The following is a 27479-nucleotide window of genomic DNA, read 5'->3' as shown; positions in this document are numbered from 1 at the left end:
CATGGAGGTTTTAATATTTTCCAAGTATAGTAACTAATTTTGAGACTGTCATAAAAAATGAATATTAGTTGTAACATCATTATTGTTAACCCACTTAAAGGTTAAGTAAATTTATTCACCAAAGTTGTGATAATTAATCTGATAACTGGATTTCACTGATTTGTTATAAAGTGTGCAGTATATAACTTTGTAGCTACCTTTGCAAAACAGTTTCTAGCAATAACTAAATTGCAGCCGTTTATATTAAAATTAATATATTTAAGGATAAATATATTAATATAATTTAAAACCTTATTTTTTCACATTATGTCCATTTCCAATATGGTTCTGAATTGCTCTCTGGTCCCTTACCTGTAGAAGCTGGCCAGTCACCCAGAGCTTATAATGAGGGACCACAGTGGAACACAACTTCCTTCCCTGCCCTCCTTGCTGAGCACTATATTTCCATTACTGTAGCTCAAAATCATCTGATAGCCACATCACCAGCTTGCTTCACTTGAGCTGTCAGCTATAACTCCTTTTTTTCTTACCTATGCTGTGGATAAATTTATCATATATCCTGTATTTCATTTTCCTATTCCCAAATGCCTAAGACTTAGCAAATTTTACTTTTTACTTGTAGGTTAACATAATCTAGCATGTCCAGATCATTTCTGCATGTTTCTAAATCTTCATCTGTCATCTGATTATTTTTAAAATACTTCTTAATATAGAAACTCAGGCTTTGAGTCAGGATGGCTGAGGAATCATAGGTTTAGAAACTGAAAGAGACCACTGTGCAGAGTTGCACTGGGATAACATGGTTTTTCCTACCAGAAATTGTTTGGTAACCATCATTCAGGTCCATTAACAAGTTACAGGAGTGATCAGGTAAAATGATAATTGTAATCAGCCACAACCGTGAATGGTGTGTAGTCAATCCTTCTGGTCATCTACTTCCCAGAGAGGCCATAGAGGGGAGGCAATTGAGAAAGATGATAGTAGGTTTCTGCAGTATTATGAGCCCAACGGAAAAAATAAGATTTATTTTGCATTTTCAAACATGTGTTCAAGAATGTGTACTAAAATGAGATAATCATTCTTCCCTAATATTTTTCCACCAGCCTGATGGTAAGTACACATCATATGCTGTTATAGCTCTGGCATCTATAGTCATAAACATGGTTTTGAAACAGCTTTCTAACTGGTGGCCGGGAAGAAATAGGCAGTTTCCTCCTAAGGCCATTCCTGGTCTTAAGAGACTCAAGCACCACATATCAAAGAGATAAGAGGCAAGTATAAGCCAAGATCACCAACTCCTGGAACAGAGGATGGACTCCTCCATCCTGTTGAAAATATAATTCAGCCTAATCCTAACCAGTGTTTACATATTGTAGGAGTTCAGTCAGGATGGAGGGGAAAATCGTAAAATGGATGCAGACGTTCTTGGAAGGCCAGAGAGTCTTGCAAAAGCCTTGGAATAGGATTCGGCTGAAGGCAGCCAGACTCTCTTATCCAGTGCATGAAAGCTTAAGTTAGATAGCCAGGGGATGCAAAGAAACTGATTTAAGTAAGTTAGTTTTCTTAACCCTGGAACCTGGCCTTTAATCATCTGTAAGACTGCTCTCTACAGGGAGGACAACCATGTTAATTATCCACAAGTGTGTTGATTCAAAGCTTCTGTCATTAAATCTATACTGAATAAATGCCCGCAGTGCTAGCTGGTGAGGGCCACGGCTGCTGACTCTTTACAGCACCCTCCTCAGGGTCTGTAAGCTGCCCAAACCCCTAGTTTGATCTTTCACTGGATATCTGTGTTTGAGTGCATTTGTCCATCCGTTGCTGGGTCAGGGTCTGTGAGTCGGACCTGACAACTTTATGCTCTAAAGCCAAAGGTTTTCCTGCAAAGCTAAGCATAATAATAATGCATTTTGAATTTACCTCATGTCAAAGACCCACATTTCTTGTTGCTTCCCAGTTGCCATTTTAAATCCTTCTCCCTCTTTCTTTTCAAAAGAATTTTTCTGCTTTTCTCTTTCTAACCTCTCCCCACATTTAGCTGTCAGGGAGGTATTCTTTGCACAAACTAGGTGAATTCCATGTTAAAAAATATGTGCTTTCTTGCTTTCCTTTCTTTGTTGTCGGTGGTGGTGGGGAAGCAGGATAAGGAAGAATACATTTTTGGTGTCAAATTGCTAAAGAACTCACAACAGGAATAAATAAGGCAAGAAATTCATCAATAAGATACGGGCCATGACAGAAAATAAATCTAAAAAATTGCCGTTCAGAAAGTAGCATGATAAAGTAGAAAGACTGAGGGCTTTACGTTCAGCCAGAACTGGGCTATTCAACATGGAACCCCCTATTTCTTGTGTAACCTTCTGCATTTAATTCTTTTTCCTTACCAGCAATTTGTGGTAACTCTTAAAGCGTCAATTGAGAATTAAGAAAACGTGGTTCCTACCACAGAAAGACCTGCAAAATCCTAATTCCTTTCAGTACCCACCAATGGTATGTGTGGGTGGGAGAAGCAGGGAAGATAGAAGAAAGGAGCCTATCTGTCCAAAACGGCTTCTGTATTCTTTTGGCTTTTCTACAGAAGCAATAAAACTGGAAATTAGCTCTGTCCCCTGGAAGCTGGTTTATGCATGTGGTCTGAAAAGCAGTATCTCCATTGTTCATACATTAACAGTAATTCATAGGGAAGTTGGCTGATGGCTCCTGCAAAATCTCTGAGCAGTGTGGCTTCATTATTCATAGAATCTCATGGATAAACTTCAGTTTGAAGTCTACAAAATAGGGCCCTTCTCATGAGGTGTTTTGTGCACTTCAGTTTTTTAAGAGAACATTGTGAAGCAGTCCCTTTGAATATGAAATGAATCTCACTGGCACTAACCAAATGTCCAGCCATGCTAAAACATGCAGACAGGAGGGAGAGGCCACAGGGGCATGTTTCATCTGCTGCCAGATTTATTTCCTTTACTTCACAAAAGAATATGGATCCTTTAAGATGCATATGCTGCAAATGCAGGATTCCTTGGACGAAAACTTGAATTAGCTATTAACCCTGACCAGGTAGTTAATTCCTGGAAGCTCCAAGGCCAGCTGAGAAGTACTTAGGTGCCAATGACAAAAAGCATTTCTTCTCGACTGTGGGAATTACATATTCCCTGTGCAGAGAATCAACTATCTCCATGTGACAGCAACCTAGAGCCTCCAGGGCAACAAAAGAAAGGTGTTAAGACAAGGGGAATAAAGTGAAACAACATTTAACCAAGGATGAGGGGCATCTGGTGAGTTCCCAACCTAAACAGTATTTATCCCATCAATGCTCACAGCCATATTTGAAGAATCTTTAGTAACTTCCCAGCGTGCCTCTCTCCACTGACCCTGTTAGAAAGTCATAGATGCCCGTTTGTACTTTAACCTTGTTTGTTGTTCTGGATGCCAGACAAATTCCTGTGGCTTGGGATAGAAAGTCTTTTGTCTGCTCATTTCCAAACATTTTAAGGAAACTTCTTTGGTAAAGTGAGGTTTTTAAGAAAGACTTCTCTTCCAATCTAGATTGTGTTAAACCAGAAATTGAATTTTGACGTGTCATGCTTTAAACCATATAATGATGAAAGAACCACAGAAATTTTTTTAAAGCAATTTTTAAGCCAGTCTCTTCATTACATAAAGAATTCAAGGGATTAGAGTCCAGCTTTTCTGATTTAGCGTTGTGGTAGGCAGTTTTCAAAGGTAGCCCTCAATGATCCCTGACTCCTGGTAAGCAGGCCCTTCTGTAATGCCCTGCCCTTTAAGGTGGACAAAACCTAGTGATTTGCTTCTAATAGAATATGGCAAAAGAGATAGGAGGTCACTTCTATACTTAGGTTATGAAAAACTTCATCCTGCCTTCTTGGCTTGCTCACTTTGATGAAACAAGCTGCCCGGTTAAAGAGGCCCATGTGGCAAAGAACTGAGGATAGCCCCCAGCCAACAGCCAGCAGAAACTGAGCCCTTACTCCAACAGCCTATGAGAAACAAAATCCTGGCAAAAACCAATCAATGAGTGAGCTCAAAAATGGATCTGGCTCCAGATAAGCCTTGGAACGACTGTGGCCCCTAGCTGCCATCCTAATTGCAGCCTCATAAGAGCCCCTGAAGCAGAGGACCCAGTTAGGTGTTGCTCAGATTCTATACCACAGAAACTGTGAGAGAACTAGTTTGAAGTCACAGTTTTACAACAATACGTTGTCCAGCAATAGCTCCCAAGTATCACCTTATTTCCAACTTTAAATGCTAATTACTAATAACTTACACTGTCTTTGGTCTATTTTAGTTTAAAAACATAATTGGGAATACCAACATCAAAGTACAGTATGACATCAAAAACTTCCAATCACAATCACCCTCCACATTTATCCATGATGTATTCTGAGTATTGAGGTGATCAGTGTTTTAATTTTCTTCTTAGTATTTTATGTAATTTTCTAAATTCTCTGCAATTAACAGGTGGTTTTAGAATCAGAAACTGACAATAAATGTATCACTGAATGTGTAAGATATCCTAATCTCAAAATGCAGTCAATAAAAATCAAACAAATGTACTAAATACAAATTCTTCACAGAATTAACTACCTTTCAAACGTGGTTTCACAAAAGCAAATGATCCTTCTAATGCTAAGATATTAAAGTGATATTTAAAAGATACATTCTAGAAGTTAAGAGTGAACAAAAGAACACATACATGAAAGCACTAACATAATTTGAAATGTATTTGAATGACAAAATCAGGATAAACGCCCAGGACTACCTTATAAAGTACTGTACTCAAGCTGACTAAAAATGAAGCAAGAAAATCTGAGTGTACATCACTCTTTATATCTTTGATTAGAATCTTTTTTGTTAGGTCACATTGTATAGGTCTCCACACTTGAAATATATTTTTTGGGAATAACTTGATTTAAAAATAACACATTGAAATATAGTCAATGAAGAGTCACGGAACTTAAGCAGAAGGTAGAATGTTCAAAAGTCTAACTCAAGGAAGTCATTTGGGATGCCTATTTGGCAAAAGGGGAGGAATTGGTTCTCTGGTCACTAAATGATGAAACGACTTTACAGGGGAACTCACTGAGCATCTTGTTATTATTGAAGTGGAAAAGGATATTAAATATTTAGCTGCCTCAAATCAGACCTCAGTTAGCAAATCAGTTTTGCTGACTTGTTTGGAACGAGATCAGGCTAAGACACGAAACAATGGAAAATTTGGTTATTCAACATAAGACATTTCCAATGCTCCAAAGAAGAGCTTAAAACTATCTTAATATAAATTTTGCTACTCTGTAAAATCCAGATGTGGTATGGCTTCCTGAAAGAGGCTATGATTATGTCTTTCTTATGAAGCTGACACTTTTTTAGAAAATAATGCATAAGCCCTAGTATAATGGTGAGAGGCAGTGGAAGTATCATTGGTCTCAGCCTGAAAAGATTTATCTACTCAGTCATTTTCTTTTTTTTTTTTTTTTTTTTTTTTTGAGACGGAGATTCGCTCTTGTTACCCAGGCTGGAGTGCAATGGCGCCGTCTCGGCCCACCGCAACCTCTGCCTCCTGGGTTCAGGCAATTCTCCTGCCTCAGCCTCCTGAGTAGCTGGGATTACAGGCACATGCCACCATGCCCAGCTAATTTTTTATATTTTCAGTAGAGACGGGGTTTCACCATGTTGACCAGGATGGTCTCGATCTCTTCACCTCGTGATCCACCCGCCTCGGCCTCCCAAAGTGCTGCGATTACAGGCGTGAGCCACCGCGCCCGGCCTACTCAGTCATTTTCTAGCTATAAATATTTATAAAAATTTCTAGACAAATAAAAACCTCTCTAGCTTCATTTATTTATACAATTCAAATGATATTTATTTACTATTTCAATGGCTGCTTGAAAACCTCAAATGAGATATTAGCGCTGTATAATCCAAAATTGACATATAAATGTGGACTTCAAAAAATCACTATGAGCATAATCAAGTAGCTCAGATGTGCATGCCCTTGCAAAACTAGTTTTCAGCGGAGAAAGGAAGAAAATTTATAGGCTACTTCCATTCTCTAGAAAAAGATGATTGAGAAGAGGCATAAAGAAGAAAATAGTATAGAACAATGATCCATAAAATTAGATTATGGAAAGTAACTTCATAGGACGTTGGAAGAAAATGTCTATTTATATTTACATTTCATCAAGGAGGAAGAAATTAACCCTCACTGGCATTTACTACAGACTAACACTGCTACCATCTCTCCAGTGACATCCATGTCATTTGCATCTTCTCAGGGTCTGTAGCTTAGGTGACCCAAGGGCAGGGTGGAAGTCCCAACAGGTCTCATACTCCTTGGTTTGCTCTCAGCACATGCAGCACACAGAAGTTTATTTATGTCCAGTTGGGTGCATGTACAGATTTTTATTAACTCTTCTGAATTAAATAATCTTTACAAAAAAAAAAAAAGGCTTAAACAGATCCCTGCAACAGAACCATGGATTTAAGAGGCTTATAATGCAAGAAACAAGCAAAAAATAAGAACAGTGGTAGAGACAACACTTCTCCTAGAACAAAGGAGTTAAACATCAGGTGTTCAACCAAAGAGAATCTCATTTGATCTGGCAAAAATTCAGCCACGCCAGGAGTTAAACCAGAAAGAGTCTCATTTGATTTGGCAAAAACTTGGCCAAAATAATTGTCAAGACTATTTGAACTATGGATGTACACTAGTGTTGTTAGAATTAATCTTAAGATTAGAGTTTGCTCTGCCTGAGAAATTAGCTAATGATAAAATACATGCAAATAATACCTTGGAATAAATTAATATACATATATCGGAGGTGTTTGCACAAACAACTTTTACTGATAAGAAGACGCCAACAAAGAAGTCTACAGGGCATTGGCATGGAAGTTAGGGTTTAAGGCTGTGGGAACTACATTTCCTAGTCTTCGTGATGGGGCAAAAAAAGCTGTACTTTAAGATTAGTAACTTTCTAAAAAAATGTTTTATTTTTATTTGGGGCAAACTGTTGAAAACTTCTTAACCTCTATTTTACTTTCTTCTCCGATGCAGTCTCTGATTTGCAATAATGAAGTACAATAAAAATATAGATAAACTAATATTAAATTCCCTTAACACACTTTGCTTTACATATATTCTTAATTTAGCACATGAGAAATAGTAGCAAGAGAAAAAGAAATCTATTTTGGTTATACTTCACGCTAGCGGACACTCAACATCTACATAGACATTAAGAGTTACATAAAATCAACCAACGTTGCAGAATTTGGTAGGTTAAGTCAGATATTTCAAATAGTCATACAAATTATTACCTGCCCAAACACCTACCTTGTCCTTGACTCTGTTCCAAGCAGATTTTGGTAACGGACAGGTTGATCCCCAACATGGCTGAAAGGACTAGTTACTAAAGCAGTATACTAATAGACAAAGCTCAAGTGTCTCTGCCTTCTCTGTGGGACCTCAGTGGCAGCGCCATCATACACAGAGAAGCAAGCACTGGTAAATGTAGTTTGGGGGTATCAGACCACCATTTAACAATAAAGAACACGCATTTCAAAGCACCTTGTCAAAAAGGAATAGATAACTGTATCTCATTACAATTTCCCTTACTACAAATGCAGAAAGCAAGTTTTAAAATGATACAAAAAAAGGCAACAAGATCCTTACTTCACCTCCCTCTTCCTTTTCATTCTACAGGTCAATCCTGGACAGTCATGGGGGCACTTCCCAAGCTCTTCTACCTGTGTCTGAGACTTGGCCAGGTCCATCTACTTCTGCACGGATGTCAAAGAGGACAGTCCACTATTTCCAAATAAGGTAGCAGTACATGAGAATTGGGAGCTTTAAGACAAAAAAGTCCACGATTCAGCTTCCCTAATGCTTAAGATCCAATTATTCCAATTACGATTTTTAGAATTGTCGCTCAATTTGTGTCACTCTAGTGTCCTGTTTTTAAAGAAAAAACAATTTAAAAGAGAAAAAAGAAAAGAGAAGGAATGTGTGTAGGGTAGAAAAGAGGTGTTTCTACTACATTAACTGAATAACTACATAACTACATTAACTGAAACTTAACAGGACGACTCTGGAGAAGTCAGCCTTTCGCTTGTTCACTCAAGCAAAAGACAATCTCACATGCATGTGAATGCACTTTATATTTTTACAATATAATAGGTCTAATATATAGGATGCTTCTGGCCTCACTGAAAGCAATGACACAGAAATCCTGCAAGGTAGTTGAATATCATAGTACTGGCAAGTGCTTGAAGTAACTTTCTGTGAGTTCTCTGTCAGATACTGCTAGGACTATTAGCTCAAGAGGGAAAAAATGACCAGCCATCATGTCAAAGTTTGAAAAGCTCACCTGGGGCAAATGCTGATAACTGGGAGCGGTTCCTTAAGACTTATTTTAAACCACGTATCTTTTTCAAAAAGCTTATTTTACCACTTAAAAAAAAATCCCTAGCCCCTTTAGAGGGGTAGCATTGAAACAGACTGAGATAAAAATCAATGCCTTAAATTTGTCTTTGAAGTGGAAATGTGATCATATGCAAAGCACTAAAAGGAATAAAAACTATTTCAATTGCCTTCTAAGATGACATGTTAATAATCAAATGCATGAACTATATAGCATGTGATCTCATAGGCTAGAATTACCCTTTCCATCAAGGGCTCCCACCTGAGACCCATGCCTGGACAAAGAAGGGATTGCCGTAGCTTAAAAATGGCACCTAATTTATGCCAGTAGAAACTTCAGGCTCTTCAGTGTTGGCCTCCATTAAAAAGGCCACGAAGGAAAAACAGAATACTGTTCCCTTGAATCTGAACACCATCACTGACATTTGCTAAAGCAAATTCACAAAGTTATGCAGAATGCTGGGACCTTTATGCCTAAAGTAACACTCTGCCATCTTTCTGATGATATCTGATACTATTTTCATATTTAGGAAAATTTTACAATTTGACTTTTAAATGTACACAGGCCAGAAGAATACTACTGTATAACCTTAATTAAGTCAGTAAGCCTTCCACACATCTCTTGCTTTTTAGTGATTAACTGATTCCCTCTTGAAGAGGGGACGGGAGTAACCTTATAGTCTCAGTGTCAGTTACAATGGCTGCCAAACGGCTGATACTTATCAGAAATATATGTTGAATAAGTGGTTAATATTACTCTAACACCCTGTTTTTGATGTTCCCCAAATTTAGCCTATTTTTTTCTTAGTAAACATATATCATACATATAACCTTTATTTAAAACAAATAATAGAAGAAGTTCACTTTAAATAATCAGGTATTCCATATATTCAAGTGAATATGTTTTATTAAATGCATACTAATATCTTTCTATAGTATGTGAGTATACATAATAAATTAAAATGTATATATTTATTAAATATAGATATACCAGAACATAATTATTTCAGATGAGAAATCAAAATAAACCCATTTTAAAGTATCTTTTGGTCACTCCAAATTGATATTGCTCATAAAAAAATACACTAATTTTCCCTGGGGAAAAAAATTAATTCCATAGCAATGCAGTTAAGGGACGTGTTTTATTTCATAGCTTTCTGCAAGCAAAATTGCTCTGATACAAAATGAGTTCAATGATACAGGTGCTACTGTCCACTCAAGCAAAAGAAAACCTCACAGGTATATGAATGCACTTTCTAATTATATTCTTACAGTATAATAGGTCTAATATCCAGGATGCCTCTGGCCTGACTGAAAGCAATGGCACAGAAATGCTGCAAGGTACTTGAGTATCATAGTACTGGCAAGTGCTCGAAGTAACTTTCGTGAGTTCTCTGTAAGATACTGCAAAGACTGTGTGTGGGTGTGTTTGTCTTTCTGTCTTCCATCTTTTAACTCGTCTCAAAAAGTATTCCCTGCATGTATCACTCAGCTTCTCAGAGTTTCCATAAAAACAGGAAAGTGTCATGAGGTATTCTTAATGTCAGGGACTGATGGAGTACTGTGGCTATTGGAGAGGATGTAGACTTACCTGTAGGTTCAGTAACTGATTTTAGTGTGTGCCCTGCACGTTACAGTGCAGAAATGTTAGTTCATGTTAAACTTTTCCTCCTCACATATGATGTGACTTTAACCCCAGAATATCTGACAAAAAATTATACAGATAAAATAAAAAGACAAATACACAAATAAGGCCATCTGCAGAATTTTAAACTCGCCTCTTGCAATATTTCACAAGAATTTCTACATCATATTTTACATCGTTCAAACTTAAATAATAAATGCTCAAGGAAGGGCCTTGGGAGAACCAATTGCACTATCTCTTTGAAGACTTGTCCAATTTGCTGGCAGGAGATTTCCTCTGGGGTGTGGGGATTTTTGAAGGCTTTGCTGTGGATGGCCGAGAACCTGCTCGGGGTGTAGGTCTGTGTGTCTGGGGGACAGTTTCCACTTCTGAGCACACGGACTGGATTTCTGAAATGTCAAAGTCTGATGCATCACTGCCCCGGCGGCTGCTGGCTCTGCTGCCAGCTTTGCTTCCGGCTCGACTTCCTGGTCGGCTGGGAGTCTTCCTGGAATCTGAGGAAAGAAGGTAGAGACAGCTCACCCCTATTACTGGGTCTATCTGCAACCAGTTTTTGAAACCTGATGCCACTTTTAATCTTAACCTTTTTACCTGACGTGTAGTAGGCACACACAAAACACTTGTGGATTCACAGCCTTTCCCTATTATACAAGGGTATGCAGGCTTACTCTAAGTAGACATAATATAGAAAAGGCTAGATTTCTATCTAAAAGGTAAGTTTTGGCTTCCCCTACTTAAAACAGGATTCTTTTTATTGCAAACAGACATACGAATATACCTATCCTTTAAGATTGTGCTTTCTAGAGTTTAAATTGTGTGTCCAGGGATGTGTGCGATGCAGACATAGAACAAACAAGACAGGTATAAGTCTTGCCCTAGAATAGGTAATTCCAAGAATATAGGAATTCAACATATGAGATTTGAAACTTTAAAGAGGCTTCATGCCTGCTGAGCTCAGAACCCAAGGATTAGTAGGTTCACCATTTTGCAAAGCAATGTGAGATACGCTGGCGTTGAGGCTCAGTGTGGCTGAGTTTTTCCAACCACGCCCAAACAGGGTCCTATGCAATCTCTGAGCCACCTTTCAGCTTGAAGGGGCAGAATACCGCTGCATATTTTCTGTTGTTGTGCAGTAATTCTTTGATCTTTCTTTGATACTTTTAGACACTTGTGCCCATGACTCACTTTATCCCCTACTTTTGGAGGACTGGGGCTACATATCATTTTAAGACTACCTCAGGGTCAGTTTGTAACTTCTTGTCCAATGAGGAGGAAAAGGGACTTTAATCCTTAGATGATAATGCTGCAAAAGCTATTAAAAAAAGAAATGCACCAACTCACCAGCAAACTGTGTTCGAACTCTTGCAGCTGCAGTTGTTATCAAGCCACTGTCCTCCCCAGAGTGGAAGCCTTTCCCTGATAAATATCCCGGAAGTCGAAGCTTGCTTCCTTGTATTGGCGTTCCCTGTATTTAACCAGTGACAAGACATTTCAAAATACTGCTCCTGCACCATGATATTCCACTGACCCCACTTCTTTACATACGGGTGGAAAGTCTCTACTATGCCTCTTTAGAAGGTGGAGGGAGAGAAGCTCTTCAATTAAATAAGGCATGGGATTCCCACTTGATTTTCTCTTCTAATTTCTTATTCCCTCTCAGAATTCAAAAGAAACTTTAATAACTATGAATTCATGATTGAAGAGAAAATACAAAATGCAGACCCCCAACTGAGCATAAGTGATGGCAAGAAAAGACAAATTAAATGGTGAGTATGTTAGTATCTTTCAGATTATCTGTGAATATTACAGAATTAAGGGTGTATTGCTAAAACGATGGTGACTGCATGTGTACAGGGGCTATGGAGCAGAAAAAAGCTGTGCCTGGATATTCTGCTGCCTCCATTGCTTTTATGGAGCTATGCAGAGATAGAGATGGAATGCTAAGTAAATAAATAATGCATACAGACATCATTTAAACAAACTTAACTGCAGTAAGAAAAAGAAAGTGATTTTTAAATAACTTGCTACCATATCACTCCAATTCCTGGCTCTATCAATTCTACAGTCTTTACATACAAAATACATAGGCAACATTTGCAGAAAATTGTTTTACAATCTTTATATGAGTTTTTAGAGAATGTCTAAAGCAATCATAACCATGAGATTTATTATACAATCATTGCATTTTTTCCAGATCACTACGTTTAAAAAATTCTCCCGAAGTAAAACAAAACAAAACAAAACAAGTATCTTGAGGAATATAAGGACTGTAATGTAATATTCCTCAATGAACACACAGCCAGAGAACTATTTGGAGGAAATGGATTGAAACAAATTACATGTATATTTTTAAACAATTGATTTTCCCTTTATTAGCTTAAAATGTTATAACCATCTGATACATGAGTTACTTTTATTAGTATTCATATTCATTGATCTACATATGTGTATACTATACATATACTTAGGTGTAGTATTTCTATGTGATTTGTATACATAGAATGATCAAGTTTTCAAAATACTTCTATACACCTAACCACAATTAATCCTCACACTCACCTAATCATAACCTTGAAACTGTGAAAAATTAGAACCTAAGGAGGGACGTGATTTGCCCAATGTCTGAGAATGCTGATCCAGCTAAATTCCTAACTTAAACAGCATCTCAGCAACACAAGCGAGAATCCACAAATTATGAAACGTATCACTCAAGGTGGCAGAATTCATAACCGTGAAAGACCAAAATCATTCTCAGAATGCCTTGATTGTTTTGATTTTATTTCACAGTCCCTCCCATAGAAACATACTGGTTTTTGGTTGGTTTTTGTTTCATCAGGTTATTTGAAGTGAAACACAATTTTGCATTAGTCTAAATAACTACTTAGACTTTAATTTCAGGGAGTTTCTACTTAAAAAAAAAATCTGAACATAGCATCATAGCCTTAAATATTTCAAGGAAATACTGTTCCTTGAGGTTGTTTGAACCTTTCTCAGTTTTTGCTACAACAGATCCATAAGAATTGACAGATTATCTCTAGAGGTAATATCTAATACTAACATCGCCCACTTGGTGGGAAGGAGTGGAAATGAGGGGCTTGGGGAAATGAAGAGAAAGAAATCAGGAAATGCTAAAGAATGGGTTGTTTTTGTTCCAATTCTCCCACTTATCGGCAATGAGATTTCCATGGAGTCATGAAGGTAACACAATTTTCTCTGCCTACCGCTTATTATCAATGTGAAGATTAAGTAACAGATAAGAAAGTGTTGTGAAAAGCCTAACAGGGCTTTTAAAAGTTATTTTATTACTTTTATTTGAGGATCCTGACCTTTAATTTATGTCCTTTATCATTAAGATGAAATACCTTCTTCAATTTCAAGAAAAGTTATTTAGGGACTTTTCCCCACTTATTGGGATTCTAATAAAATATCTCATTATTTTGTGCCTATGTCTGTTGTTTCACAGAGAAGTTTCTTAAAACAATATACAGTTGATTTCTAATTGAATGTAAATGACCCACATGAGTTACTCTTGGTAAATTTTGTATCACCTAAATATCTTCTCCCCATATATCAAATCATATTAAAAAGTTAGAGCATGCTTAAATTAGTTACTAAGATCTTTAAAAAAAAAAAAAAAAAAAACACCGTATGTTCATTACTTGTTAAAAATGATAGATAACTTTCTGCATACTTAAGCCTACCCCTCTGACCCTGCCCCCCTGCACTGATAACTGAGAGTTTATGTCACACCCACCCAAAGTTTTGGGGCAGGTATAAATGTAACTGAATTCAGAAGGACCATACCCACAGTGAACATCCAGTCATCATTCTTTTCAGTGATTCTCTTGCAAATGATACTACCTTTTACTCCCATCTGAAGGGAATGTGTTGCACTTCTTGCCCACATTACATCTAGTATCCTTAGTAGCTTTAAAAGAAATTTTAGAAATTTTACTTAAGTCTGGATATTATCTACTATATTTTACTTTCCCAAGAGATGAAAGTGGTACTAAGCATGAATGAGAAGAAAAAGGAGTCTGCAGGAGTGACTGGTTAAACTGACGACCCTGTTTAACGAGCTGCAGACTATCTTTTCTGTAAACCCCTCACTCTCACCTCTTCCAAGAGCTGCTGGGTTGATGCTTATTTTATAGAAGTGTATAAAAAGACACAGGGTTATCAAGGTACACATATTAGGAGAGTGGTGAAGCAACATTAGTGGGTGGGTAACAGTTTCAGTTAAAGGAGACTGTTAAGACTGGACTCTAGGGCCTTACGATACCTCTGCAGATGGCACGGGAAAGTCTGAGCACTCTGCTGCTTTACAAGGAGTTGACATTTTGCTGTTTGTCAACCATGGTTTACCATAATTGCGTGTTAAAGGATGGAGAATCTGTATGGAACAATGGCAAATCAAATGTAAAGGATAGCAGATAAAAAAACAAAGCCACAGAAAGAGATATTCATAGCAAAGAGTCACATTTCACAGTAAGAAAAACAATAGTTTAAAATAACTGGAAAGATCCAATGGCAAATCATAGACACCAAACAACAACAACAACAAAATTAAGCTTCAAAAAGAAAAATCAATCTGGAAGATAACAAAGGTCACCTGAACAGATCTTCTCTATGTGGGCCACTACGCAAAAGCATTTATTAAAAAAAAAAAAAAAAAAAAAGAAATCCTGTATTTCCCATATTGTGAGAAGGGGCACACATGGAGACAGCTGGTCCTATAAAGTCTAGGGCCCTAAACAGAACATCCAGAAGTCTACTTGGGACACTGACCGCAAAGAGGGAGGAAAGGTCTTCATGCCCGAGTCCTACCTTGGGTGTGGTGGTGGCAGGGACCTGTGGGGAGGCCGCCTGCGCGGCCTGACTGGACACAGAGGTGGATCTGTTGGGTGAAGCGCCTCGTGAGGAAGGCCGGGATCTTCGGCCGCGGGGTCGGAAGGCAGCCATACCCTGGTTGGCACCGTCCGCTAAAATGAACTTCTCACGCAGTTCCATGTTTGTCCTTCCTTTGGCTGGATAACACACACAAAACAACGCACACAAAGAAAAGAAGGAAAAGAGGAGGCGTTCGATCGTTCATGGGAAGAACGACCACCTGGCACCAGAGAGCACGCTGAGAATTTCAAGAACATCTTTTTGCCATGCCAACTCCACCTCAGCATAACAAAAAGTTAAATGCATTTCTTTACAATGCATTCCTTTTGGATACAGGTGAGTTTGGGGAGGAAAAAAATAAAGTGTGTGCTTATTCTAACACTAGACACCAGCAAGAATAACCACTATCAAAGAAAGTGTCAGCATGAAAATGGAAAGCTCATGCTAAAATGTCATTAATCCACCAGCTACTGATGCCCACATGGTTTCATTAACCCCTCACCACACTGAGAAGACAGACCAGTAAGGCAGGGACTGCGTCTTTTGCGTGTACTATTGAGGTAAAGAGAATGCCAATATTTCAACATTGGGATTAATTAAACAATCGAATTACACAGAATGAGTGATGGCTCGTTAGTCATGATGATAACACGTAAACTTCCAGATTTTTCACTTCAATGAGGTAGCTAGTAGTTTTATTTTATGCCTTGAAAAACTGTTTTACCAACATGCAGTAACAGACCCAAGGATCTGTGAGGTAATCAGTGCTGCAGCACTCACACAAACACATAGCACACGGAGAACACTCCACAAGAACCCGATGAGCAACGTGTTAGCATGTGTTTGATCACTCATAACACCTGCATTTGTAACACAACCAAAGTGCGTCAAATTTTCAGAATTTAAATTTGGAAGCACCAGCTCAGTTGGATATGAGTTAAGCCATACGCGATGGATGAAGCATGTTATTTTTAAAAACAAACGACTGAAGCAAGAATGGAAAAGTAGGAAAGAGAAAAGGAAAGAGGGGAGAGGCAAAGAGAGAGGTTGCCAACCTATAGTAGGCTGAGTAGTAGTAATTGAAGAGTTTGATTCCGAACGTAACATTTTACTCCCATGATGATGAACTAGAAAAAATGACACAGGATACCAATCACATTAAAGAATACTGTTAGCAGAAGAAGAAAACAAAGTACAGTAGTTGAATATGCAAAGGGTGCTCAGATCCGGCCTTTAGCACACATTTTAGAAGAAAAGTTGCATCAGGAAAAGAAGCACTCAAAGGTTTGGCTCAATAAGAAAACTGTATTTGGAAGACTGTGCCACAGCTGTGCTAACCTTCCTAAGCAACCCAACAGAACACTATATATTCCGATTGCTTCATAAACAGAGTTGCATTTCACATTAGAGTATTTTATTTTCAAAATATAAAACAAACAGGCGCTTTTGTTCTTGTTTTACTTCTCTTGTAGGTGTGTCTTTGGCCAGGAGAGAACAGAGCTACTGCATATGGTTGTGTAACAATCCGTAGTGGCCTTGGCAGAGAAGCCTGATGACTCTGATACATATGTCTATGTGTACCAGATGGTGACGCCATCACCAAAACCAAGAGGCCTGACTGAAAGAAACCTGGCCTCTCACTTGGTAGCCGAAGGAGGCAGCACTGACGTGATCATTTGATGTTTGCTTAAAAGGACTACAGAGAACTCACAAGTTAAAGAAAATCGTAACAATTTTATTGTTTTTTGTTTTGGGGGGAAAAAAATGGGCCTACTAAGTGGTACCTAATTAGAAATTGCAATCAAATGGCCAGGTGTAACATAAATTGGTTAAGAACTTAAAAACTGACAGTAGGCTCTGAAAACAAAAATTAAAAGCTAACCTAGGACTCAGGCAGAAAGATATGTGGAGAGCTATAGTATTAAATGTTTATATTTTTAATGTTCTAATCTGCAACTTCCAAGAGTCAAGTTAGCAGTGAATTATTATTTTAAAACATTTTAATTATGACTTTCCTCACCTGTTCTTCATTTCATAAAAACTTTGACCGTTAAACTTTTATTATCCAGTATTTTCAGTCTTCATCACCTCGATTTTCTTTTCTCTTACTTTGCTAATTAACAATAGATAAAATCCTTTCCTTGGTTGGTGTAATTGTTTAGAAAATTACAGATGTAAAAGTCCCCTAAAGAAAATGGATTCTAGTTTTCCTGCCCACCACATTTCTCCAGAAGAAGTTAAAAAAAAAAAAAAAAAAAAAAAAACAATGAGAAGAACATGGTTTACATGACTGCCACAGGTTCTTTGGGAAACTTTAGGCTGACAGACCAATGTGAAACATTCGCTATTGGAATAAATGACCAAAATTATGCCCAGTATGTTTTGGTGCTGGAAAAGAATATAACACTGAAATACTTTCATGATGTTATCATGATAAGCATCTCCTTACCCCTGCAAGGATCATTTTTCACTAAGAACTCATCAAGTGCCATCCATCCACCTCCAACACGAACCATCACAGTACTACGCAGGATCCGGACCAATCGCAGTTGCTGAGAGTCTCCAAACTGTTCAGTGAAGAAAGAAAGAACTTCTAGTTGTCAATGATAATTCTAAACTATAGGATGATGTGCAATTTGTAGTAGCTAAAGCAACCGACTTTAATTTCTTGCTTAGTTCATAGCGATTAGTAAAATCTTAGAAAAGGGGGTTTGTAATGATTTGCGTTAGACGGCTGCATGCTGATTTAGCCCAAAGGAAACAGTTTGAAAAAAAAAAAAAAAAAAGAGAGAGAGAGATTACAAAGGTTATCAAGAATAATTTCAAAGCTTTGATCTAAAAATTAATTTTCTTCCTTATGACAGAAACAGTATTAGTAAGGCAGTAAAAGTTTCTAGAAATTAAACACAGCCATGAAAATAAGCAATGGCCCACTTGACCAGGGCTTATCCAAAATAAGATGATTTTAAGAAAAATTTAATAATCTTTGATTCTTCTTCATTAAAACTATCTCTTATAATAAAACTGTTTTCTACTGAAATCTGTGAGAAATCTTTATAAACTCATTTTGTTTTCTCTAAGAGCAGTGCTGACTTAAGAAGAATAAAGTAAATGAGTATGAGTCACACAAATATCACAGTCGACTAAAATTTCTGCATCCCTAATGATCTGGTAAACCAATTTGTTAAAGGCTGGATTAATATACCATTTTAGATTACTGTAATATTAGAACAGCCAATGACACATTATTAATGACATGGCTGCAAAATCTAAAAGGTTCCTCTCATAGCTGTCTTTACTGTAACTGCTGATACTAACAATCATCTTTTTCTTGCCCTTTCAATGGATCTCCAATAATGTAGATATGCTGCAAATTCTGAAAGTCCTAGAAATAAATTTCTAGATTCCAGGTATCTGATCACGGGTTTATGTTTTGAAAGCCTGTGAGAAATGATTTTATACTTTAAATCATTTCTAATAGGTTCATGTGCAACTCATAAAAACCACCAGACTGAATTTCACGGTTGCCATCCCAGCAGACAAGAAAGCAAAATGAACAATTAAACATAAATGGCTTCTTTGTAAAGCAGGTAACATACAACTGTGACAGTATTTGGGCTCATTACGGATAAACAGAAAACTTTAAGTAGAAAAAATCTGCTACTTTTCAGTGTTTTAATATTGAGTTTCAGGAAGAAAACCCAAAAACAATACCAACCAAACCCCATTCAGGATCCTAAAACTCAGAAGGACCTAGAAAGCATGTAAAATGTACCAACAGGAACACATGTGTTTTTCCATAAAAATTTCTAAAACTACTAATTCTAAATTTTTTTTAAACATTGAGACTTAAACTTTCCTATGACTGTTCCTGAAATGTTACTTAAAATTTAAAAATAAAAACGTAAATGTATTTTGTTAGAAAAAATTTGGTGCTGCTAATAAGCAAAGGGAAAGGAGGGGATTTAAAGAAAATTACCCTTAAGGAACCAGATAATGGGACTAGATTATTTTGGTTCAAGATTATACTCAAAACAAAAGTTACAAGGAAATAACTAAAAGTTCCTTATAGAGATATTTCAAGTGTAATAAATATAAATAATTTTCTATATTAATAAGGCATTCTCCAGACAACTAACATTGTCTTCAGTATTTCTCTAAATTTTCCCAATAACCAACTAACAAGACAAGAGAAAATAGACTAATGTTGCTGACTATGCTTTCAGTGACTAAAACCTTTTGAGGTAAGTATTTCTCTCATCCTCTCTACAAATAAAAGATGCTCTCCCATTTGCTGACTCAGAAAATAGCAAGAATGGAAAAGTAGCATTTTCTGTATTATAGTATAACTAATGGAAGTTTTAAAAATCTATTCAAAGTAACTATTTATATTTTAAATAAATTATTTGCTTGTAATAAATGAAGGTAATAGATAATCTGAAGCTTGAGATGTCATATGGCTTTAAAATGGAGTGGCAGAGTCATATCTAATGTAATATGATCAGTGCTATAGACAGCATGGTTCTTACCAAAAGCACAAAATTAAAAAAAAAAAAAAAAGAAGCTTCACGAACATGTTTAAATCAAAATAGACTATCTCTTGTCTTTAGTTTCAAAATTCTGATCATGATGTAGTGCCACTAGACAGTTTATACAGACTCAAATGTCAACATAAACATTTCATAGTGACTTAAGTGCCAATATGAACATTTGATCAAGATGGCATAAAACGTGACTTTTAAAATTCTGTATATGTTACAGCGATAACTTTCCTCCAAAGGAATGATACCGTTTAAAGCCTACTGAGTTAACACTTCTACTCAGGGATGCCAACCCCAAATCAGTGATTTAGAACAAACGGTAAATAGCTTCTTTGGAGAGAACTTGATACTTGCACTGAGTGCTAAGGAGATCTCTCGGTACTGTCCTCCCATGTCACTGCCTGAGGCTGATCCTCCTTGGCTACTGTGATCCATATGTCCTAAATAGTTAAACACCAATGAGCCTAACACAGAGATGTGCGGAGAATCAAATTTGTTTTCCAATGAGTATCAGCATAAAATATATGCTCATATTATCAAAAACGGTAATTAAAAATTGCGTCTGTAACACTGTAGCAAGCCAAGCTACAATTCATTATCTGGTTTGCTTAAAAGTAATCTCCTCATTTGAGACACAAGGCAAAAAGGAATCCTGAATCAAGGACCCTTATAGCGCTTACAGAAACACCACGCCAACCAACAATGTAGTAGCTAGGGAGACAGCATGGGAAAGATTGGCCATGGCAAGCTTTAATGACTATGAATTAAAGTTTAAAAAAAAAATCATCAGGAACTTGAGAATACATTCCACTGGTTTATACCTGATTTCCCAGGAAGAACTGATAAAAATGAAAAATGGAAGAAAGACACAATTAGTTCAACAGGAAACTTTCTATATGACTCTAGAACATACACACACTCTCACACTCTGTGCTTCTGGATGTAGTATCTAGTTTAGAGATGTGCAGGCGCCCAGGTGTCCCAATTTCAAACCAAACGATCGAGCAATTTTTCTGTACACATATTTTTGAAAATTCTTAGGATTTCAAATTTAAGTTAAAAATTTGAATACACTGATGTTTATTTTTAGTATGGAAGTATAAAAATAAAAATAATGTTTCACTTATAAGTAACACACTGTACTGGGGAAACTAAGCACATTTCCTATCTAGCTACTACGTATAAGAGATGTTCCGAAAAGGAGAAAAAAAAACTAAAGAAAGAGTAATGAAGTCACACTGTTCTTCTGTTTTAAGAGAGTGAACCAAGTTAATTGAGATTCTGAATAAAAGCAAAAAATTACTGCAGAAGTAAAAAAGACATTACCCTCTTTTTTCATATTTATTAAAATGAGTCAGTATTTCTAACTTTGTGGTTCTGGATTAGAATAGTTTTCATGTTTGAAATCTGAAAACTTACCTCTAATCATAATACAATATGAAGCAACCTAAATATATGAGTTTTGAGTATTTTCTTGTGAATATTTTTTTCTTTAAATGTAATGTGCATTATGCAGATGTCAAAGATATTTCCTAATATGCAAAATGCAGGCTACCTTTCTACAAATTAAAATGTTAAAAGTAAGAGTTTCATATACCATTAAAGTTTGATATAAGGTAAAAAAATAAACGAATAAGACTCCTGGAAAACAATGGAGATAAAACTGTACACAGATTTCAATTTGTGTACTTTAAAGAAACCACAACGTTATTTTGAAAACTTACCCTGTATTTGTTATCACCAATCTGTTCAACTTGAAATCGCTTTGCACATTTACACTTAGCTACCTGCCTTGTCACCTGCCAAAAACAATGATGAAATATTTACCATCAATAGTACATAGTAGAATTCTTAAAACTTTGACAAACAATTAAAGTGAAAATAAAATGGTTGTATGAATTGTTGATGATATCCTGGCAGAACATACTATCAGTGTTGTAGGCAATGGAAAGATAATGAGTACCTCATCTTCGATTTTGTCGGCATCTGTGATAGGTTTATATGCATCTTTATTTGGGTGAAGGGCTGCTACAAATTCATAGTAGTCAATGTATCCATCACCATCTCTGTCAAAGATGTCTGCAACAGCGCTCATCTCCAAGCGACTGGTTGGAAACTCTAAAGTTTTGAAAACAGTGGTAAGTAATGACTTGTTAGTTCTTTCTCAAGACATCCTCAATCGCACACTTTAACCTCAATGTGGCTGGCTAAATCATCAGCGATCAAATATGTTAAAAATCCCTTTTTAAAAAACTCATTTACATCATAGCAAATGAACAGCTATATATAATCTTATCTTTAATTACTCTTCAGGTGAATCACGGAAATTCTGGGGTTTTTTTTTCAGGTTAAAAATGTTTTAACATTGGCAAGTTTATATGGTTCAATTGCTAGTCAAAGAATAATTTATATGAAATTTACCTTAAGAATGACATCTAGTAACATCTGTGAGGGAAATCACATACAAATAATCGGGCCCTCAAACAAGAAGGTGACAAGTATCTTAAGGATTTTTACAGAGTTTTAATTTTCTACTAATTACAAAGTTAGGTCAGAATATGAATTAGAATGAAAAAGAAAGGGACTTGAATGTACTAACTTCCTAGTACACATATGCCAGGCAACACACATACATACACACACACACACACACACACACACACACACACCCCTTAAGAATCATATATTATTAACTTTATTATTCTAACAAGTTCCCAGCCTTAGTGGAGTAAGGGAACAACATATCTGTGATCACACAGTGAGTGAGTGTTCCTGACTCCAGAGCCACAAATTTTACCAAAAAATACTTTTTTAAGTGTAGTGACTTCCTCCTAGCCAACTTAAAAGGCAATGCTTTATTAGTAACACAAGTTTACTGTCCCCACAATTTTAAAGTGTGCTTATTTTCTTTAAAAATTCTATCAGTTACAGTCAGCTGTCTTGGAACTTACTTGAGGAAAGAATTCCATCAATAAATTCCTGCCGTGTTATTTTCCCGTCCTGGTCTTTATCAATTCTCCTGAAGAAGTCCATCACTCGAGATTTCTTGTGATTCATCCATCGCATGTATTTTTTGCGCCAGATATCAAAATCAAAGTTAGCAAATTCCCTCAGCTGAAAAGGACAAAAGGTATTTTGGTTGAGTTAAAGCTGTGCTAGAATTGTAGGTCACACCATATGAAATAGATTTTTTTAAATGATTCTCTACGTAGCACACATAGTACCATTTCAAAAAGAGGTATGTATGATCTTGGAAAGGGGACTTAGAAACATTTTGCCTTTACAATGTATTCCACTGCTGTTACTGATTTTTCTTTACAAACAGAATTCCTAAAAACTTAAGCTGGAAATTTCTGATTAATGCCGAAGTCATAAAGGTGGTCTGGCTCTAAGTAGCACCACTAATCATGCTCACTGGGGTAGCAGGTCCGGTGCAATAGCACTTACCTAACCCTTCGCTCTCCCTCCCTCTGCAATATCAGCCACTCCCTTAACTCACCAGGGCTTCTAAAAATTTCCCAACTGCAGAACCTAAAACTTGAAATCTTAGGTAATAAAATACACACAATCAAAAGATCTGAAATATAAATGATTATATATTTGCCAGGCAGCATCACCAGTAAACATTATGTCAAGTTAGATTTTTTTTTCTTAAGGAATCAGCTTCTGATTGTTAAAACATAATCTGTTTTTTTGATTCCCCAAATCCAAATCCCATATATCAATGTTTCACAAAATCACACATGCTTGTGGTATTTATTTTCGAAATTTAGAAATGTACTCAAAGAGCAAGAGTGTGCTTATTATCAGAAAAGTTAAAAAGAAAACAAGATTGGCAATAGCAATGTGTTATGATGAATGAGGGCAAATGACAATATGGTGATGAGGGTTATGAGTTTCCAAACCTCCTCTAGTCTGTCCAAGGCATCATTGAGTTTCCGCCTTCTTTCCAATGCCAGAAGCCAGACTTGCTGCCATTTGCTCACCAATAAGTTTACCCTAGGATTTTTGGTTTCAATTTGTGTCTGTGACCCAGAGGGATACAAGCTTGATGCTGGAAAGCGTTTTCCTGTGAAGACAGAACTTTAGTTAGGATGGCAGTTTCCAGGGTTCTGAAATGTGTGAAGGCTTGACCTTTTTTGCTCCTAGCTAAGACTGTATCAACTTAATTGTGGGTTTGTACAAGTAAAAGCATCCTAATTTAGATGATGCATAATGTCAAGGTCCAAATCTATTTTCCTTCTTAAGGATCATACATTGTTCACACAATTTAAAGAAATATATCTTGACAGGGGCATTTAAATACTGGAAAGCTCTCTCGATAAATTTATGGTTAAAACATCTTCCAGCTTAAAATTCATGCCATTTCAATGACAATGAAGCATGCTGTGATCCTCCTCTTTGTTAAAGGAAATCTCCCAGGCCAGTGAGACTATCTTACAATGCATTACAGCAAACCCAGCTGTCCCTCCTAGAGAATAAGGCAGAAAGGGAGAGCAGATGAGGGCAGCAGACACTGGGCAGTCACAAGAGTCAAAGCAAGACGCTTCACAAATCCCAATAAAATATGGCAGCATGTGTATGGGACCCCAGCCTTCACCCAAGTCCATATTCCCCAAGATTACGTGTTTCCTGTACACAGTCTCAAAACCAAGTTTATTGCCTTACCAAAGTTTCCTCCTGCTTTCTGGCTGTTTTCCACAAGTCTCAACAACTTCACAAAACCATGACCTCAACAAATTTTTCTCATCTTACTAAATGGCTAAATGTGGCCTAGAAAAATTACTGGCCTATGGTCATACAGAATGTTAAGTGTCCTAGCTGGGATTTCCAGCACAACAAATAGTTGAGCGTTTAACTATATGCCTGGAAGAATGGTAGGCACTTTATATGTACTAGTTCATTTAATTCTCACTGCATTCCAGTGAGGATATAATCATCCTCTTTTACAGACGAGAAAATTGAGGTGCAGAATGAGTTTCAGTAACGTGTCCAACATTGTGTTTCTCAGTTTGGTAAGTGTTGGAGACAGCCAAAGAGTCTGGCTATAGGGCTCTTGTCTCCTTGTGTAATAAGTAATTACCACAACTCTGACACCACTTCTTTTTAATTCAAAAATTAAATAATACACAAAATGCATTTCCATTCAGAAATGCATAAAACATACAACACGAATTGTATTTCTTTTAAATCTTCTCCAAGCTACTTATGACTGTTGTTAATGTCATGTCAGGTTGTTAAAGTAGCTCAAGAAGTAAATAGAGCCTGAAGTCACAAAAACATGGGCAAAACTCAGTTTTCTGGTCACCAATGAACAACTGAGTCATAAACATTACCCAGGTCATGGTCATTTTTGTTATGTTCAGCTTTAACGTTACGTATACAACAGAAGAAAAATGAGACAATGCAAAGGGGGTGATGACTTCTGTTCTTATTGTAAATTTTTTTCAATTTTCTCCTAGCTAATATGAAAGATTCAGTTCAAGACAATAAAGTTACATATAAAAACCTCGGTATATTTTTTCTTTATTTTTAAATAAGTTACTACAATACTTATTGTAGTGTAGAAATACAATAAGCACACGCATTTTTTTTCAAGAAAGCATTTTATGATATCAAGTGCTCCACTAATTGCCCCCAAATTTCAAATAACTCAAAATAAAAGAAAATCAGTTCCCTTGTCTTAACTATTGACATTTTAAAGAAATTGGCCACTGCTTACTTCCTGCTCGTCCCTTATCCAAGACTGGAATATGGGATTGTAATGAGGAAGGATCAGCAGCTCTCCTCTTATAGGTCTTTGTTACTTTATCAACATCAGGCTGTTTTCTGGTCATTTCCTCCATGAAGGTCTGAAATAAAACAAAGGATGTCAATCAAATAAGATTATACCAGAGAAAACCATCTTTAGAAATGAACTAAAAACAAAAGGATAAAAGAACCATGTGATTATTTCTGAAGAAGAATATATCATCATGCTTTATCTTTAGGGCAAAAAAATCTAAACCATCATAATACAGATTTACTGTATTATGAGAAAAGATTTACTCATATCTAAAGAATCCAAAATGTTATTGCTTGTAAAGTCAGTAAATTGAAAACAAAAATAATTTGTTTTAGTTGCATGCATGGACACATGGGAGAAGTCGTGTGAATAAAATAACCTGTCTGTGCACCAACCAAACCCAAGCTTCCAAGCTCCTCAGAAGAATCTTTAGTGAGCATTTGTCCACAAAGAAACTGGTTAGCTAGGGTGTTTCCAAGAGCTTTTCTGTAGCACATTTCACCTATGTATTTGAAATATTTAAGATGCCTTTGATTAGGCAATACAGTGAAACCCTGCCTCTACAAAAATTTAAAAAATTAGGCCAGGGTGCATGTGCCTATAGTCCCACCTACACAGGAGGCTGAGGGAGGAGGATCACTTGAGCCCAGGAGGTTGAGGCTGCAGTGAGCGACGACTGTGCTACTGCATTCCAGCCTGGGCAACAGACCAAGACTCTGCCTCTTAATTAAAAAAAAGATGGCTCTTTGATATATTATGTCATAATGCGTCCACATCTAATGTGACTACATCAAAATATGCATAAATAAGCTATTTCAAGTATGGTAAAAGCTATTTCTGTTAAAGTTTACTACCATTGTATTTAAAAGGTTTAACTATCTTGCCAATACTTATCTCATCTCCTTAGACTCATTATTATTATTTACTAGGCATCCCTATATTTGGAATATGCAGCAAATGCTGAGGAAAGGCAGAGACTGTGAAAAGTGACAGGGAAAAGGAGACCAAGACAAAAGGGAAAAGTGAAGTAATACCTTTCTGGAATATTTGTCACACTGGAGAATTCTAAGACCTCTGATCACAGGGAACATAACCTGATACACTTAGGGCCATTATAGACATTGATGTCTTAGGCTTTTAAAACACACACACACATAATAATGGCAACATTAATTGCCTGACCAACTGAGCTGACACTTAATATTTCTCTTTGTAAATGCATATTAAACAAACTTATGAGCAATCAAGTAAGTCAAAGTGAGTGTGACACCCATCGTTTGAGTTTAAAACACATAGGAGATAGAGGGAAAATGCTTTTTCTAAGAAAGACAACACATTCCCTTTCTCATATGATGTATTCCAAGTGCTGACAGTTACCTTGGGAGACATAAAAATGCAAACAGAGCAATCAAACGAGGTACCCACTGAAGCCAGCGGGGTGGAGGTGGGTGAGATCACCAAAAGAGGGAATAGTGAGAGAAGTAGAGAGCTGATGATAACATACAAGGAGTAAGGAGAGCTGATATTTAGAAGGCAAAAGGGAGTGCAGGAGTGAACGTGAGACAATACCACATGAGTATAATCCCACAGAGGACAAAGAAGGAAAGTTCTGCAAAGGTCACAGCGGGTTACTGTAAAGAGAGGTTTTAGGGCAGTCGTAGAATTGAAAACACAGTTGTAAGAAGCTGAGCGTCTGAAGAAGGGACAATAACAAGAACAAAGCAATGTTTTGGTTAAGAGGGGTTAGGATTATATTTATTTTACCTGGTGTTCTGCAATGAGCGCTTTCACCTCTTCGATCTCCTGTGGGATGACTTCTTTATCCTTATCAGTAAGTGTAGTTTCAGCCCATTGCAGCCAAGCCAGCAAAGCTTCCAATAATTCCTGTTTGGCAATAAGCCCAGCCAGAGCACTTGCTAATCTCTGCTGATGTTGCTTTGCCCAGGCCAGTACCTGTCAGAGAAACAGAAATTTCTCTGAATTTCCGTCAACTTAGTAAAATAATTGCACTGATGTAAAATAAATAAATTTTAAATGTAAATAGGATCATCCTGGGCTAGACCCATAATGCTTCTGGTCTTTTTAGACTCCATTATCGGCAGCAAGACCTGGCTTGAGGAGGATATGAGAGCTCACGATGATGTTCATCATCTTCAGAATTTAATTTAAAGCTGTAGGTCAATCACT

At 36.9% G+C, this 27479-nt stretch overlaps 1 protein-coding gene across 28 annotated transcripts in view; it reads right to left on the bottom strand.

Annotated features, from left to right (window-relative positions):
- Positions 1 to 5471: 5471 nt before the first annotated feature.
- The window catches only part of DST (dystonin), a 498104-nt gene continuing 476096 nt past the window's right edge, over positions 5472 to 27479 (bottom strand). For 10 of the 28 annotated variants that reach the window (XM_074398139.1, XM_074398149.1, XM_074398143.1 and 7 more), the window contains 13 exons: positions 27057 to 27245; positions 25230 to 25359; positions 23413 to 23576; positions 22459 to 22621; positions 21471 to 21625; positions 21232 to 21306; positions 20329 to 20346; positions 17416 to 17533; positions 16022 to 16093; positions 14904 to 15103; positions 14359 to 14469; positions 11418 to 11541; positions 5472 to 10570 (listed from right to left, as the gene is read on the bottom strand). In XM_074398139.1, the coding sequence (XP_074254240.1) occupies positions 10308 to 10570; positions 11418 to 11541; positions 14359 to 14469; positions 14904 to 15103; positions 16022 to 16093; positions 17416 to 17533; positions 20329 to 20346; positions 21232 to 21306; positions 21471 to 21625; positions 22459 to 22621; positions 23413 to 23576; positions 25230 to 25359; positions 27057 to 27245 (1782 nt within the window). In that variant the 3' untranslated portion in view covers positions 5472 to 10307. The remainder of the gene's footprint in view (positions 10571 to 11417; positions 11542 to 14358; positions 14470 to 14903; positions 15104 to 16021; positions 16094 to 17415; positions 17534 to 20328; positions 20347 to 21231; positions 21307 to 21470; positions 21626 to 22458; positions 22622 to 23412; positions 23577 to 25229; positions 25360 to 27056; positions 27246 to 27479) is intronic. The other 18 variants (XM_074398159.1, XM_074398141.1, XM_074398144.1 and 15 more) reach the window with 5 other exon arrangements.

The sequence above is a fragment of the Saimiri boliviensis genome, chromosome 4, assembly GCF_048565385.1.
Source record: "Saimiri boliviensis isolate mSaiBol1 chromosome 4, mSaiBol1.pri, whole genome shotgun sequence".
In the NCBI taxonomy this organism is placed as follows: domain Eukaryota; kingdom Metazoa; phylum Chordata; class Mammalia; order Primates; family Cebidae; genus Saimiri; species Saimiri boliviensis.
The sequence above is the reverse complement of the archived record's forward strand: the minus strand, read 5'-3'. Positions and strand labels throughout refer to the sequence as shown.